The sequence below is a fragment of the Danio aesculapii genome, chromosome 3 (genome assembly GCF_903798145.1).
Source record: "Danio aesculapii chromosome 3, fDanAes4.1, whole genome shotgun sequence".
Taxonomy (NCBI): domain Eukaryota; kingdom Metazoa; phylum Chordata; class Actinopteri; order Cypriniformes; family Danionidae; genus Danio; species Danio aesculapii.
In genome coordinates, this window is record NC_079437.1 from 38,960,234 (window position 1) to 38,973,689 (window position 13,456).

Here is a 13,456-nt window from a genome sequence, read left to right on the forward strand (position 1 = left end):
ACAATGCATTTATATATATATATTCTGTTTCTACTCCATTTCCTATAATGTAGATCAGGGGTTCCCAAACATTTGCACCTGTGACCTCCAGAATTATTCTAGTGACTCGCGACCACCACTATCCTCAGAGGTGGTTATAAACATACAAGCATTGCTCAAAATGGTGGACACACAGCAATATGCCTATATAAACTCAAGCATATTGACAACACAAAAAAGAGCAACAGTCTAACAATCATATTATATTTTGGTCATTTATTAATTTGTGTAATTTAATATTAACCTCATATAATGAGACTGGTGGGCACAATGACTATTATTGGTTTAATTTTGGAGACCGCCACTTGAAGATCATGTTCTATCATCAGTCGTGTTTAATTTTATAATGTTTTTTTGTTTAAGTTTATTTTAAATGTACACGAGTGCCGTAAAGGTGTCAAAATTTACCATGGTGTTGTAAAATCAATCTTCTGCAAGTGAAGCTATTAATATTAAATATTACAATTAATACTATTAATATAATATAAACACCCCAGGGGTTGCAATGCAAAGGAGAAAAAATGCATGTAAGTAGTAAATACTATTTTTTATCTTATAGGTTATGGTAAAAATATGGTAAATCTAATAGTTTAATCAAGTTTCATTCATTCATTCATTTTCTTTTTGGCTTAGTCCCTTTATGAATCTGGGGTTGCCACAGTGGAATGAACCGCCAACTTATCCAGCATATGTTTTTATGCAGCGGATGTCCTTCCAGCTGCAACCTATCACTGGGAAACATCCATGCACACTCATTCACTCACATACACTATAGACAACTTAGCCTACCCAATTCCTCACTTGGAAACCACTGATGTAGATAATGCGTAATATCTAAGCTGGTGTCCTTTACACATATCCAGTAGGTGGCGCTCTTGCTGCAAGCACCTCATAGTTCATTTATTTGTCATGAGCTGGTGAGAAATGTCCCAGTATTACAAGAGTCAGATGATTTGTTCTGTCTGGACAAACTCTAGCCATCTGCATGATGATTGGTGCCCTTCTAGCGATGTTTTTGCAGTTGTGATTAGATTACTAACAGTAAAGTTCCCGCAGGCGCGTCTTTTCCAGCTAATGCTTGAACTGACATTTTCCCCTCACTCCTTAATCTCTGAAAAATCCCTGCTGGATGTGTATTTGAAAGCTCGACACAAGCCTTGCAGGCAGATTGCAATAAAGGGCAGAATGAAACATTGTTAAATAGTCTGCCAACGACTGCTGCCCTCGTATATTACTAAATATCAGCATTCAATTTTGAAGCGCAATGAAAGGCAGCCTGGAGCAAAAGTAAGTATAACACAAGTCATGAGTTTTACCTCACGCAAATAAGCCATGCTCGGCACAGAAAAGGCACTCTGTGTGCTTCGACATTATCTTCTTCCTCGAGCTTTATTTGTCGAGGGTTACATGGGGAATATTTGTTTAGATGTGTCTTACCATAATAGGGCCTCTTTGTTCTTCGTCGAACATTAGATCCCTCACAGGAAAGGAAAAGTTCTCAGTGACTCTAATATGACAATAAAGCCCAAAATAGCTAGCTACAAAGACGGGTGGCGTTTGTGAAAAAAAAAAAAGATGCGTTCAAGTTAAAATGGTGCTGAGCACAAGCCCCAGTTGGTGGTACCGTTTCCTCAGCCACTTAACTCTTGCATAACCCCTGTTTATTTGACTCTGTTTGAACTTGCTCCCAAAGCCATGCGCAGGAAATGCAGTGTGGGGACACTTTGCTTTTTTCTGTTGGGAAAGCAGCACTTTTAAGCTTTGCTGAGATGTCAGAGAGCTGAAAACTAGTCGATATAAAAGTTTATACACTGTAAACACTAATAAGTTGAGACTACTCAAATGATTTGAGGAAAGTGATTCCCTCAGTTCATTTGAGTAATGGAAAATCGACAACTCAATTGAGTTGACCAAATGTGGTCTCTTCATTGAATTAACTTAAATGTTTAATTACAGATAACTTAAAATGGCTAATCGACTAAACTTCCACATTTTTCAGCTTTTATATTCTTTACTTACTCAACCCCAGGGATGCTTATATAGATGATATTAAGCCGCACTATGTTGGTGTTTTGTAACATCTCATTTTTACGAGGTGGTCGTTAGCCCAACAGTCAACCCACAACCTGAAAAACCAGGACATACACTACGGACAATTTAGCTCACCCAAATCAACAATAGCGCATGTCTCTGGACTTGTGGTGGAAACTGGAGCACCTGGAGGAAACCCACGCAAACACGGGAGAACATGCAAACTCCACACAATATTTCTGACCCAACTGGGACTTGAACCAGTTACCTTCTTGTTGTGAGGTGACAGCACTACCCATTGTGCCACCATGTCACCCATTCGTGTATATCAATTAAGAAAAATGTATATAAGCATTAAAATATCTACTTACTAACTTTTCTCTTTTGTCAGATGGGTTCAGGTAGTGCCTCTGTCCTGCTGCGCTTCAGCAGAATTCAGCATCACAAGCAAAATGACCACCTTATGTCATATAACATATATCGACCAATCAGAGCGGTTGTCAGGGCTGAATTTCAAGTGCAATCAATTATTTTAAACATGGTGAATCGTTTAAAGAACTTAAAATGTTAATCAAAAGCTTTTTTGCTGCCTAATGAGTAAATTAAACACACCTGTTTAAGTTGATGCCAAAACTTGGTATTTTAAGTAATGTCAAGTTATATTAACTTAATATCTTTAGTTATGACAATAGCGGTGTTACAGTGTAGAGACCAACTCTGATGCAGGCTTCAGAAAGTTTTAAAAGCTGTTTAGTTTGAATCCATCTTAAGTTGGACACTAAAGAACAACCAGTCAATGTTACAGTCAGCCAATTAGATTAGTTCAAAGTATGTTTTAGAATTATCACGCTAGCATGTTGCTAATGTTTTGGTCTGTTTGAGGACAGCTGGCTTGTATTATATTTTGAAACATTTTAGCGATATCACTTTGTTAGCATATTTTAGCCTTGCATGTTTTCCCTGCTAAAAATATTCAAAACATTAAACACTATCAGTTTTTAACCATTTAACAAAGTGCATTGTGAGGCTTTTAGCAGGTATTGGGACATATTCCTTAAGGAATTAGTGGTTTTAATATTGTACACATTTCTGTAATGACTGCTGCGTAGAAGCCTGCTGCAGAGCTTGCCTAGGTGATTGTAGGTTGTCCAGATAAAGGTCAAAGGGATGAGCCCCCTACTGAATAAGAACAGCTTAAACCAGCCTAAGCTGGTCAGGCTGGTTTTAGCTGGTCCCCGAAGCTGGATTTATCTATTTTTTCAGCAGGACCTTTTAGCCATAGCAAAATAATAATAATAATAATAATAATAATAATAATAATAATAATAATAATTAGTTATATTATTATATAGTTAAACTAAATATATATAGTTGTTCCAAATCTGTGGTTTCTTGAATATTAATCTTTTCAAAGTAATTTAAAGTGATTTTAAATTTCCCTTTAAAATTTAATTTAAAGGGATAGTTCACCCAAAAAATACATTTCTGTCATCATTTAGGCTACTCTTAACTTGTTGCAAACCAGGTGAGTTTGTTGTTGTTTTTTTTTAACACAAAATATGGTTGCTAAGTATTGACATCCACAACACTGAAAACAAATACTATATGAGCTAATACAAATACTATATAAGTTCCCCAAAATGGCTAGTCATCCATGAAAGACAAGTGAATAATAGGTAATGCAGAGAATCTCAATGAGAAATCGTTTTAACATCAATTCAGCTCTTAAAAGGGTCAAAATCTGTTACTTGACATACGTTTTTTGATGGTGTTTATTCAAATTTGAGCTTAAACAAACATTCCCTGCTAGTTTTTGACTGCTGTAACCTTCATAAAGTTTAGTTGTAACTTGTAATCATCCTTCATGCAACAGTCATCAGTACGCTCTAAATTTGATCACTATGTTTCCCTTGGTTACTTAAAACCCTTTTCAACAAGCAAGGTATAGCCACAACTAAAATATCCTTTAATTTTGAATGCTGAAAAATCACAATAATTAATTCTAAAGTGTCTATTTTATTAATCTCCAATGTATATTAAACATGGTATTTTCATACAATGCATATTCAGTCATATAACATGGAGAACGACCCCCAAGTATAACTCATTGTTTTTATTGTATTCATACAGTTCTTATTTACAAAACACTCATATTGCAGTTTATCTGGAATTTCACACTTTTTACAGTCAATCACTGGATACATAAAACACTGGGAAACAAATATGAAAGTGGAAAAGAAGTACAGTAAAACACTGAAAGGAGTGTTGAAGCAGACATCCTGTTGACAGTGACACTCATGAGATCCATACAGGGACAAAAACACCAGAGCAGCAAATGTAACATAAATACTGTAGTTATTAAATCACCTTCAGTAGACTGAAATCATGCATGGAAATAGTTACTCTGATTACTATCGTCCAAAAAAAAATTTTAAAAATCGAAGTAATTACATGCTTATCTTGATTGCAAATTTGAATAGCCTTTATACTCACGTCTGTTTCTTTTCTCCCATTAAACTCTCCAAATGAATTTATGGTCCTAAAAGCAGAACCAAGGATAAACACAGCCTTGAACTAAAGAATTTAGTCTGTTTCTTTATGCACCGGAGAGCTTCCAGTAAATGCACATGTTTTGCTCCCAATGGGAAGAGTTGTCAGGGACAAAGGTTTAGGGTGTGTCCAATATTTCAAATCAAATGCCTTCCTGCTAACATGGCACTGCGGTGATTAGGAGGAAGGATAAAATTTAAATACCTTTAGGGCAAAGAGAAACATTGTCAGTGTTGCTTTGTAATAGAAATGAGCCACAGTGTCCATTGCGGTACACATAAAAATGCAAGAAAAGAGCTTGTTAGAACTATTTGATAACATATCTCAAACTTTCCCAAAACTTAAAACTATGGCACAAAACAACTAACACCTGTAACACCTGCTTTGAAATGGAAACCACTCGCGCAGGCCAGATCCCAGAACCAGATCTCTGCAAAAGGAAACTGGCAGTGCTAGAAATCCTCAAGAAACTCTCCTCAGCACTGGCAGGCATCAAAGGGAAGCCACTTCTCACCCTGTTCATTGAGAAGTTTAAAAGGAAAGACTGTAACATGTGCGCAACAAATTGGGGGCTCGTCCGGGATCACAATCTGGGACCTCCCATAGCAACAGAATCGAATAGCAAAGCAAACAGCTGTTCACAGCTGCCATTCATCAAGATCTGAAGAATAAAAGGTTATTGCACACTGAATCTGTAATTTTCACGTTGAAATATAAATTCGATCTCACGTTGAGTCAATCGCATTGACACGCTGCCTCTGAAACTTTCGTACGTCATAAAAAAATTCAAACCGGGTTTGATTTTTTCCACTTTTCACATCCGAAAAAGCGTTTTGAGAGGCGTTTTAGAGCCACTGTTCAAGCGAAAAGCAGATACAGAATGCCGTCATTTGAGCTACAGATAACTTTGACAAACACAAAATAAAGACAGAATGTCGCGGACAGTTGAGAACCCCTAAATGCTGGATTCAGTGAGTGGCACACCTCTGCCCTGCTGCTGTTTGGTGTGTGTGCGTGTACATTTGACGTACTGCCCTTAGACATTATAATAGAAAGCATGGTCCGCTTTCGGTCCGTTGCTTCGACACGTCAACGCGGCCGGCATCTGTTATAATGTCTATAGGTACTGCCAGTCTCTCTTCAGGATTTGTTTACGTACATGAATGTGTGAAGTATCGCAAGCAATGTATCAAAATTCCACTGATTTCCTGAAATAAACTTTGGGGTAAATAAATAAATTTCGGGATAACCCAGCTTAGCTCTTTGATAATGAGCTGAACTCTCCTTCCTCTCGATACGGTATTGGATGAACATATTACGTAGCCTATTCGTCTTTCCTCATCTACTTTGGAGAAGAGAGGAGAACTAAGTATCACTGCTTAAACTGACTCCGAAATGTTTTGCATTCACTGTGCAAGGTTTGCGTATGTGACGAATATTTCGCAAATGAATACGAAAAAAAAAAACGGATACGAAATTTCAGACTTCAGTGCGCAACAAGAAGAACAAGAAGAAAATGAAACCTTTACATCTGTTGATAGACCAACTCAACAGCATCAGATTGACCCCCTCTGTAATCTTGTAAAGTACACAGGTTGTATACACATTGGCTTAACATTATATGATTACTCATATAGTATATATTCAGCGCAATAATGACATTTAAAGAATACCATTAATGCGTTGTTCATCTTAAGTTAGTGGTGTTAGGCATAACCAGTGATTTGACCCTACTGTATATTTCAAAGCTTGTAGCTTAACGTGAAGAGGCACATGAAAAGCAGAGGAGACACGTACAAAAGCCGCTGTTCATTCTATGTACAAAAACCCTGCTTAGTTGTTAATGAGAAATCTTCATGTCATCTATAAAGTATAGATAAAGCGAAATGTGATTTAAATGTTAGATTATATCAACAATAAACCGGTCAAGTGACATGGAAGTAACTATTGTTCAAGGAGGACGCTCAGTGCAGGTTTGCTAGTTGTTTTGTAGTATGTTAATCGGGAGATGAGCCAGTGTAAAGGTCGAGTTTATCTTTGAGAAAATATGCTAAATCGACAGATTAACCAAATTGTAAAACCCTAAAAGTTCCACCATCAATGGTGTCTTCAAACATCTTGTTACACAGGAAAATTGCAAATGAGTGATGGCGAAGAAAGATTTGTGTCATTTTTGTAGATATGAATGCCATGTCTCGGATATAATTGACTGGAGTATGATCATGCACCATGACCTTCTCCTGCACAGTGGTCAAAATGTTTTTTTTCCATAAGTCATTTCCTCTCGAAATATGACTGAAAATGAACTCAAACAATTGTAGAAACCAATCAAAAAGTCACTGCAACATTATGTCCGTAAGGTTCTCCTGAAGAATGGTGTCTTTGACGGCATGGAAGACGAAGCGAATGTTCTCAGTGTCAATGGCAGTGGTAAAGTGGTGGAAAAGTGGCTTGCCGCGGTTGCGACGTTTGCGGTTGAAGCACTGCACCAGATAGGCCTGCACGTCCTCCAGTCGGTGAGGGTCTCCCCGAAAGTCGGAAAAGTGCTTGCAAATGCTGACCTTGCGTACCTTCTCCACCAGAAGGTCCATCTTGTTGAGGAAGAGGATTATGGAAACGTTGGAAAAGAGCTTGTTGTTGACTATGGTCTCAAAGATGTTCATGGACTCCACCAGGCGGTTGGTGCGACGGTCCTCCATCAGCACCTGGTCATACTCACTGGAGGACACCATGAAGAGGATGGAGGTGATGCCGTCGAAGCACTGAAACCATTTCTGCCTTTGAGAGCGCTGGCCTCCCACATCTACCATCTTGAAAGGGATTTTCTTAATGATAAAATCATGCTCCACAATTCCCTTGGTGGCCTTCCTGGCTAGTAAGATGTCCTGTCGACTCGGCACATAACTCTGGAAAAGAAGGTTGAGAAAATGTAATCAATTGCAAATACTTTTTTTGCCATTAGATAAATTTTTTTAGCACAAATGTAAGCGAACAGCTTCAAAAGACCATTACTCTGACCTAATCCTTAAACATACAGGATGTATAAGGGAAGCATACTAGCCAGACAGGATTTAAGCTTGTCTTTTTAATTTTAAACTAGGACTCAAACACTTTAAACTGTCTGCAGTTGGTGAGAAAAAAACACTCTTTTTTAACGCCAAACACACAGTTTTGGCAAGGGTTTGTTCAAAAAGTTTGACAAAAATGAAAGCTGCTTCTCTTGGTGTTGTTAATTTGTAAACTAATTAACTAATTTCGCAATATTAATCTGAAAGATCAGATAAAGCCCATACATACACTCACCTACGGCCCGTTTCCACTGAGTGGTATGGTACAGTACGGTTCGGTACGCTTTTATGGCCATTTCCACTGTCAAAAGGTACCTAAAAGCAAACCGTACCGTACCACTTTTTGGGTACCCTTTGCAAAGGGTACCTAGCATGATAAAAGGGTAACAAAAGGCGGAGCTAGACGCGCAGTTGAATGCTATTAGTTCACAGAGATATGTCGCTTACACATACACAAGCAGGAGAATGAAAACAAAGAAACCGCCATTTTTAAATACACAGCCGAGACATTACACCATAATAATATATGCTTATTACAACGAGCCATGGTCGAGCCTGAGCTTAAACAAACCTTGTCATCGTCTTGATGAACAGCCACAAAGCCAAGAAGAACAAAATCTGCTGTGTCCTGTGTTTGTTTCACTTTCTCCAGAGAGCTCGCTTACACGTCTATATTTGAAATAATTAACTTTTTGAGCTCATGATTATAACGTGCACGTTATTATTGAAGTGCTTCTGACGTACAATCGTGAGAGTGAAGCACAAAAAAAACAAAGGAGAAGCCGGACAAAACAAAGCAAATGATTCCTTCAGCAGCCTAAACCATGAACAAACTGCCATGTTCCATTATTATCGTCGCCTTTTGGACTATTGTGAACTCGGAATGACGGAATTACTTTCTAACAAGAGGTTAAATGTTCTAGAAAAGATTAAAGAGAGGTTTGCACTGACTGTAGGCTATATGTTGCGTGTTGTTTTTGAACACAAATAAGGACTAAATGTATGCTGTGTGTAGTTTTTCGGTAATTAGTAACATATTGGAGACTGTAAGGGGCTGTATGTGTTCATATATGCTGCATTTATTTGTTTATGTAATCGCAGATGTTACAGTAGGCTATTTCACCCTATCATTGATCTGCAGTTATAATTAAATCATGTTCATAGAAAGGTTAGTAATTATTTTTGTGTATAAAACATCTGTTTTGTGAGAAGAGCTTCTCATATGATACGTGAACGACCCGTAAAGCTTTACTTGGTGCGAGATTGCCTCGAACGAGAATGATGTCGACTGAAACTTTGTGTCGTTAACCACGCCTAACACACCATTGGTACCCTTTTGGCAGTGGAAGCCTGATAAAGGTGACCCGTACCGTACTGTACCAGTCAGTGGAAATGGGCCACTATAGAATCAATGAAAACGGTTTACAGTTAAAGGCATATTCTCATCTAATTAAAGACAAATCATTTAAATGTGTAAAGTTTTTTGACATTCCAAAGGAAAATAAAAAGCACTTCTATCCAAATATTTTGTGTATTCAATACAAAGAGGTGTTTGCTATTCTGCACCTTAAAAATGAAAACGCAGCGACTCATCATATCTGGTTTGAATAGCTCTGTAGTGAAGTATTTGATTCAAGAGAGTCAACCCAGTGCCCATTTACGCCATTTAATGGTGATCGGCATTACAACATCATCGCTATACTTTTTGCAAATGTAATCATTCAGATATTTGTTACTTTTTTGCAGTCAAAGAAGAGTAGTTTCCCAAGCAATATTTTGTCATAAATACACAATCCCTAATGAAAATTGACGCAAGGCTAGAGAAAATGATCTTGGAAGCAGTTTTCACATCCCACCCAAAAGGATCTGTTTTGTCATTGGCCTTGGTTTCCATGCGCACACAAAACACTTCCAGGCCTATTTTTTAATCACTCATCTGAGACACACTATGTGCTCTTGGCAACCTTGACCAATATCAGTCTTAAAGTGAGCTTTTTACTTTCATTTTTTCAAACCTCTGGTTTTCAACGCCACCAACTCAACTGTTGGGAAACATTATTCTGATCAGCTCTCTTCCCGGATAATTATCTCCGCTTATCTAATAGATAAATCACTATGAAAACATGAAACAATAATATACCATGAAGAATTGGCACTAATAAATAATGCCGTGTTATCATGACTCACCAGTTGGCCAATCCGATCCAAGTTGTCCAGGAAATATTTCACCGATTCACTCTGTAAAAAAAGAAAAAGCAGTTTTACTTCATGCATAGAACAAGAACACATTTATAACTGAATTTAATAAAGCAGGATGGAAAAACTAAATGTAACAGAGTTTTTAAATCAACTATAAAGTCACTTTAATGAGTTTAAGGATTCTAAACCTGGGATATTTTTGAATACTTTTATCAAAATGAATACTTTTATCAAAACAAGGAGCTTAATTAAAATTGACAGATGTTTACCATTTTAAAAGATGCCTATTTCAATTAAATACTGTTCTTTTAACTTTAAGTTAATCAAATTTGTTTCTGAAGAATCGCATGACACTGCTCTGGTAGCAAAGAATTCTGGCCCAGATTTGACATAAATTTGACATTCATACATCACTGGCATATAGCACGTGGGCCAATCATGGACCTGGTTTGGCAGAGGTGGCACCATCTTTAAGACAGCACACAAGATTTGGGCCAAATGTAAAGTGTAGTATTTGGCCCATATGTTAACATTTTATTTGTGGGCCATGTAAGTTTGGCTTATCTTGACCCACATTTAAAATACAAAAAAAAATTGTTTTTGAGTAAAGAAAAAATTCTACCAATAAGGTCGTTTCGAGAAAAAGCATGCCCATAGTGTGCTTAAAGTGCAATGCTTTGTTTATCAGTTTTATTGCAGTCATGACACACCAACCTATCCGGCCCAGTTCAGGCTCAGTTCTAGGTTATTAAATTGGCTGAGGCTTGACCCAGTTATGGTCCATGTTTGGCCCATGTCTGGAAACCAGACTTTGTCCAGTCATGTACCGTAATTGCCAGCAGCATGTGGGTCAAGCTAAATCTGATTGTGTGGGCCAGAGAAATTTTGCTATGTGGGTGAGGATTGAAGTAATGCTGAAAATTCAGCTTTACACCCCAGTAAAGTACACTGCTTGTTAACTTGTGATGCATAGAATACTGTTTCTGTGTCAAAGCCTCTACCCATTTCAACTGAGAAATAGTCGTTTATGACTGATGACAGATTAGTCATATCACACATTCAAGCGAAACGGTTTCTGGAATTTCTGCATCTTGGACATAAATATTTTAATGATTTATAAAAGATGAATCACCGTCTGAGCATTGGAGATTAGGCAAGGAATGTAAACATTAAGGTCAATATTTTAGTATTACAACACACTGTTAGCATATATTACTATTTGTTGTTCGCTTTTACCATCTGAAAAAGCATTTGGATGTGTGATATTATGTTTTTGATTTGATATACATACTGTATACTTGAAAATTCATGATTTGTCTGTATTTACTCCATTTATTAGCTTTGGGTTTGACGAACATGGTTCTATATTTTTTTTAAATCGGGATAACATGTTCATAATAATAAATATAATATAGTAAATTCATAGTGTAACGTGACAGGGATGCTGGACAAAGTAATGCAGATCCAAACGCAAGGTTTATTAGCAGGATGGTCAGGCAAGCAACAGTCAACACAGCAGCAAGCAGATGTATATGGGTAATCCAGAGTCGTGGTCGATAAACAGGCAGATGATCAAAAAGCAAGGCAACGTAAACAAACAAAACAAGGTGAGGGTCTAAAACACGGCAGGACAAGGCAAGGAAAACCACGTTCACTATACAGTTCACTATACAGTTCAACAAGACTCAGCCATGAAGTGTGTGTGTGCGCGCTGTATTTAAAGTCCATGTAATCAGTTCGTAATGATCCTCCGGCTGTGTGTTTGCAATCAGTCCTGATCAGGAACCGGTTGTGAGTGTGCGTGGTGCATGGATGGATCTTGTAGTCCATAATGGTGGATTTGTAGTCCGTTAGCGATCTACAACCGCAAGATCCCTGATAATCGTAACACATAGTAAATTCAATAAATAGTCATTTACATATATTCCATAAAATATTTACTGGTTTCTAACTAAGTTTTGTTGTCTAAAATTGAACATAAACATGTATGAACACCTTTCTTATTATTTTATATATAAAACATAGTGGTCCCTCGCTATAATGTGATTCACTTTTCGCGGTCTCGCAGTTTTGCTGATTTATTTTTTGTGCAATTTGACATGCTTTTTTTTTTTTTTTTACAGTGCATTGTGTTTTGTGTCCTGATTGTCTGTTAACCACTGTCAATCAATCTCCTGTGCCGTGTATCTTACGTGTACAGTAGAATGCATTCAGCTTGCCAAATTGACAGAAATCTTCGATCACTAGCAGTGTGACTGAAGTGCTGTACTGTATGTTTGCAAGTTTTCTCCCCAAAAAACCCATGATGTCGACGAAAGATTCTGCACCATCAAAAGCACCCACGGTAGCACCCAAAAGGCAGAGGAAGATGCAAACTATCGCACAAAAAGTTGGACTTCTGGACATGCTAAAGGGAGGTAGAAGTTATGCGAGTGTATTAACAAGAGACTGTGAAAATGTTAATGCCTGTCTGAGAAAAGTGTATAAACAGTGTAGTGAGGGGTTTTACAGCCTTAAAACATCTGTAATAATTGTAAAAAATATAGTTGACTATTTCGCGGATTTCACCTATTGCGGATTATTTATAAAACGTAACGCACGTGATTAACGAGGGGCCAGAGAACTCTAAATAACCATATTTCTATCTTAAATTTGGAATACATATCAGCAACAATTTACAGAATAATACAAAAATTCTCAACTAAATAAAACAAAAGTAGGTTCAGGGATAAATAATGTCTGTGCTCTTTGGATACTGTATAAAGTATGCAAAATCATGAGTCCAAAGCACTCGAAAAAATATTGAAACTGTTTTGTTCTCACTTCTTTTTCAAATGCATTAGAGTGATAATTTTGGAAAACAAAAATAAGTTTTACTTAAATTGAACTATAAATTGTAGCTATACATGTATGTTTATCTAATAATGAGCTAAAAATCTTATAATCAAAATAATATAAGATAATATAGTTGGTCAAAATTATTTGCCCTCCTGTTATTTTTTTCTTTTTTAAATATCTCCCAAATGATGTTTAACAGAGCAAGGAAATTTTCACAATATTTTTGATAGTATTTTTTCTTCTTATTTGTTTTATTTCGGCTAGAATAAAAGCAGTTTTAATTTTTTTTTATCATTTTAAGGTGAATATTATTAGCCCCCTTAAGCAATATTTTTTTTTAATGTCAACAGAATAAACCACTGTTATACAGTGACTTGCTTAATTAACATAACTTGCCCTACTCAACCTTTAAATGTAATTTTAAGCTGAATACTAGGATATTGAAAATCTAGTAGAATATTTTGTACTGTCATCATAGCAAAGATAAAAGAAATCAACTATTAAAAATGTGTTTAGATGTTTAGAAATGTGTTGAAAAAAAGTCTTCTCTCCGGTAAACAGAAATTGGGGAACAAATATACAGGGGGCTAACAATTCAGGAGGGCTAATAATGTATGTATGCTCTTACATAGCCCAAACTAGTATAGTCCATCTACTTCAACCAAAGCAGGATGAAAAATTTTTGGTTGTTTTGCACTCGACTTTAAAACTGCATTTCATCATTTTTAATA

At 36.8% G+C, this 13,456-nt stretch overlaps 1 protein-coding gene across 1 annotated transcript in view; it reads right to left on the reverse strand.

The window, feature by feature from the left end:
* Positions 1–4,923: 4,923 nt before the first annotated feature.
* Positions 4,924–13,456, reverse strand: part of gna12a (guanine nucleotide binding protein (G protein) alpha 12a) — a 55,545-nt gene continuing 47,012 nt past the window's right edge. The window contains exons 3-4 of the mRNA XM_056453948.1: positions 9,876–9,926; positions 4,924–7,526 (exon numbers count right to left, since the gene is read on the reverse strand). Of these exons, the coding sequence (XP_056309923.1) occupies positions 6,957–7,526; positions 9,876–9,926 (621 nt within the window). The 3' untranslated portion in view covers positions 4,924–6,956. The remainder of the gene's footprint in view (positions 7,527–9,875; positions 9,927–13,456) is intronic.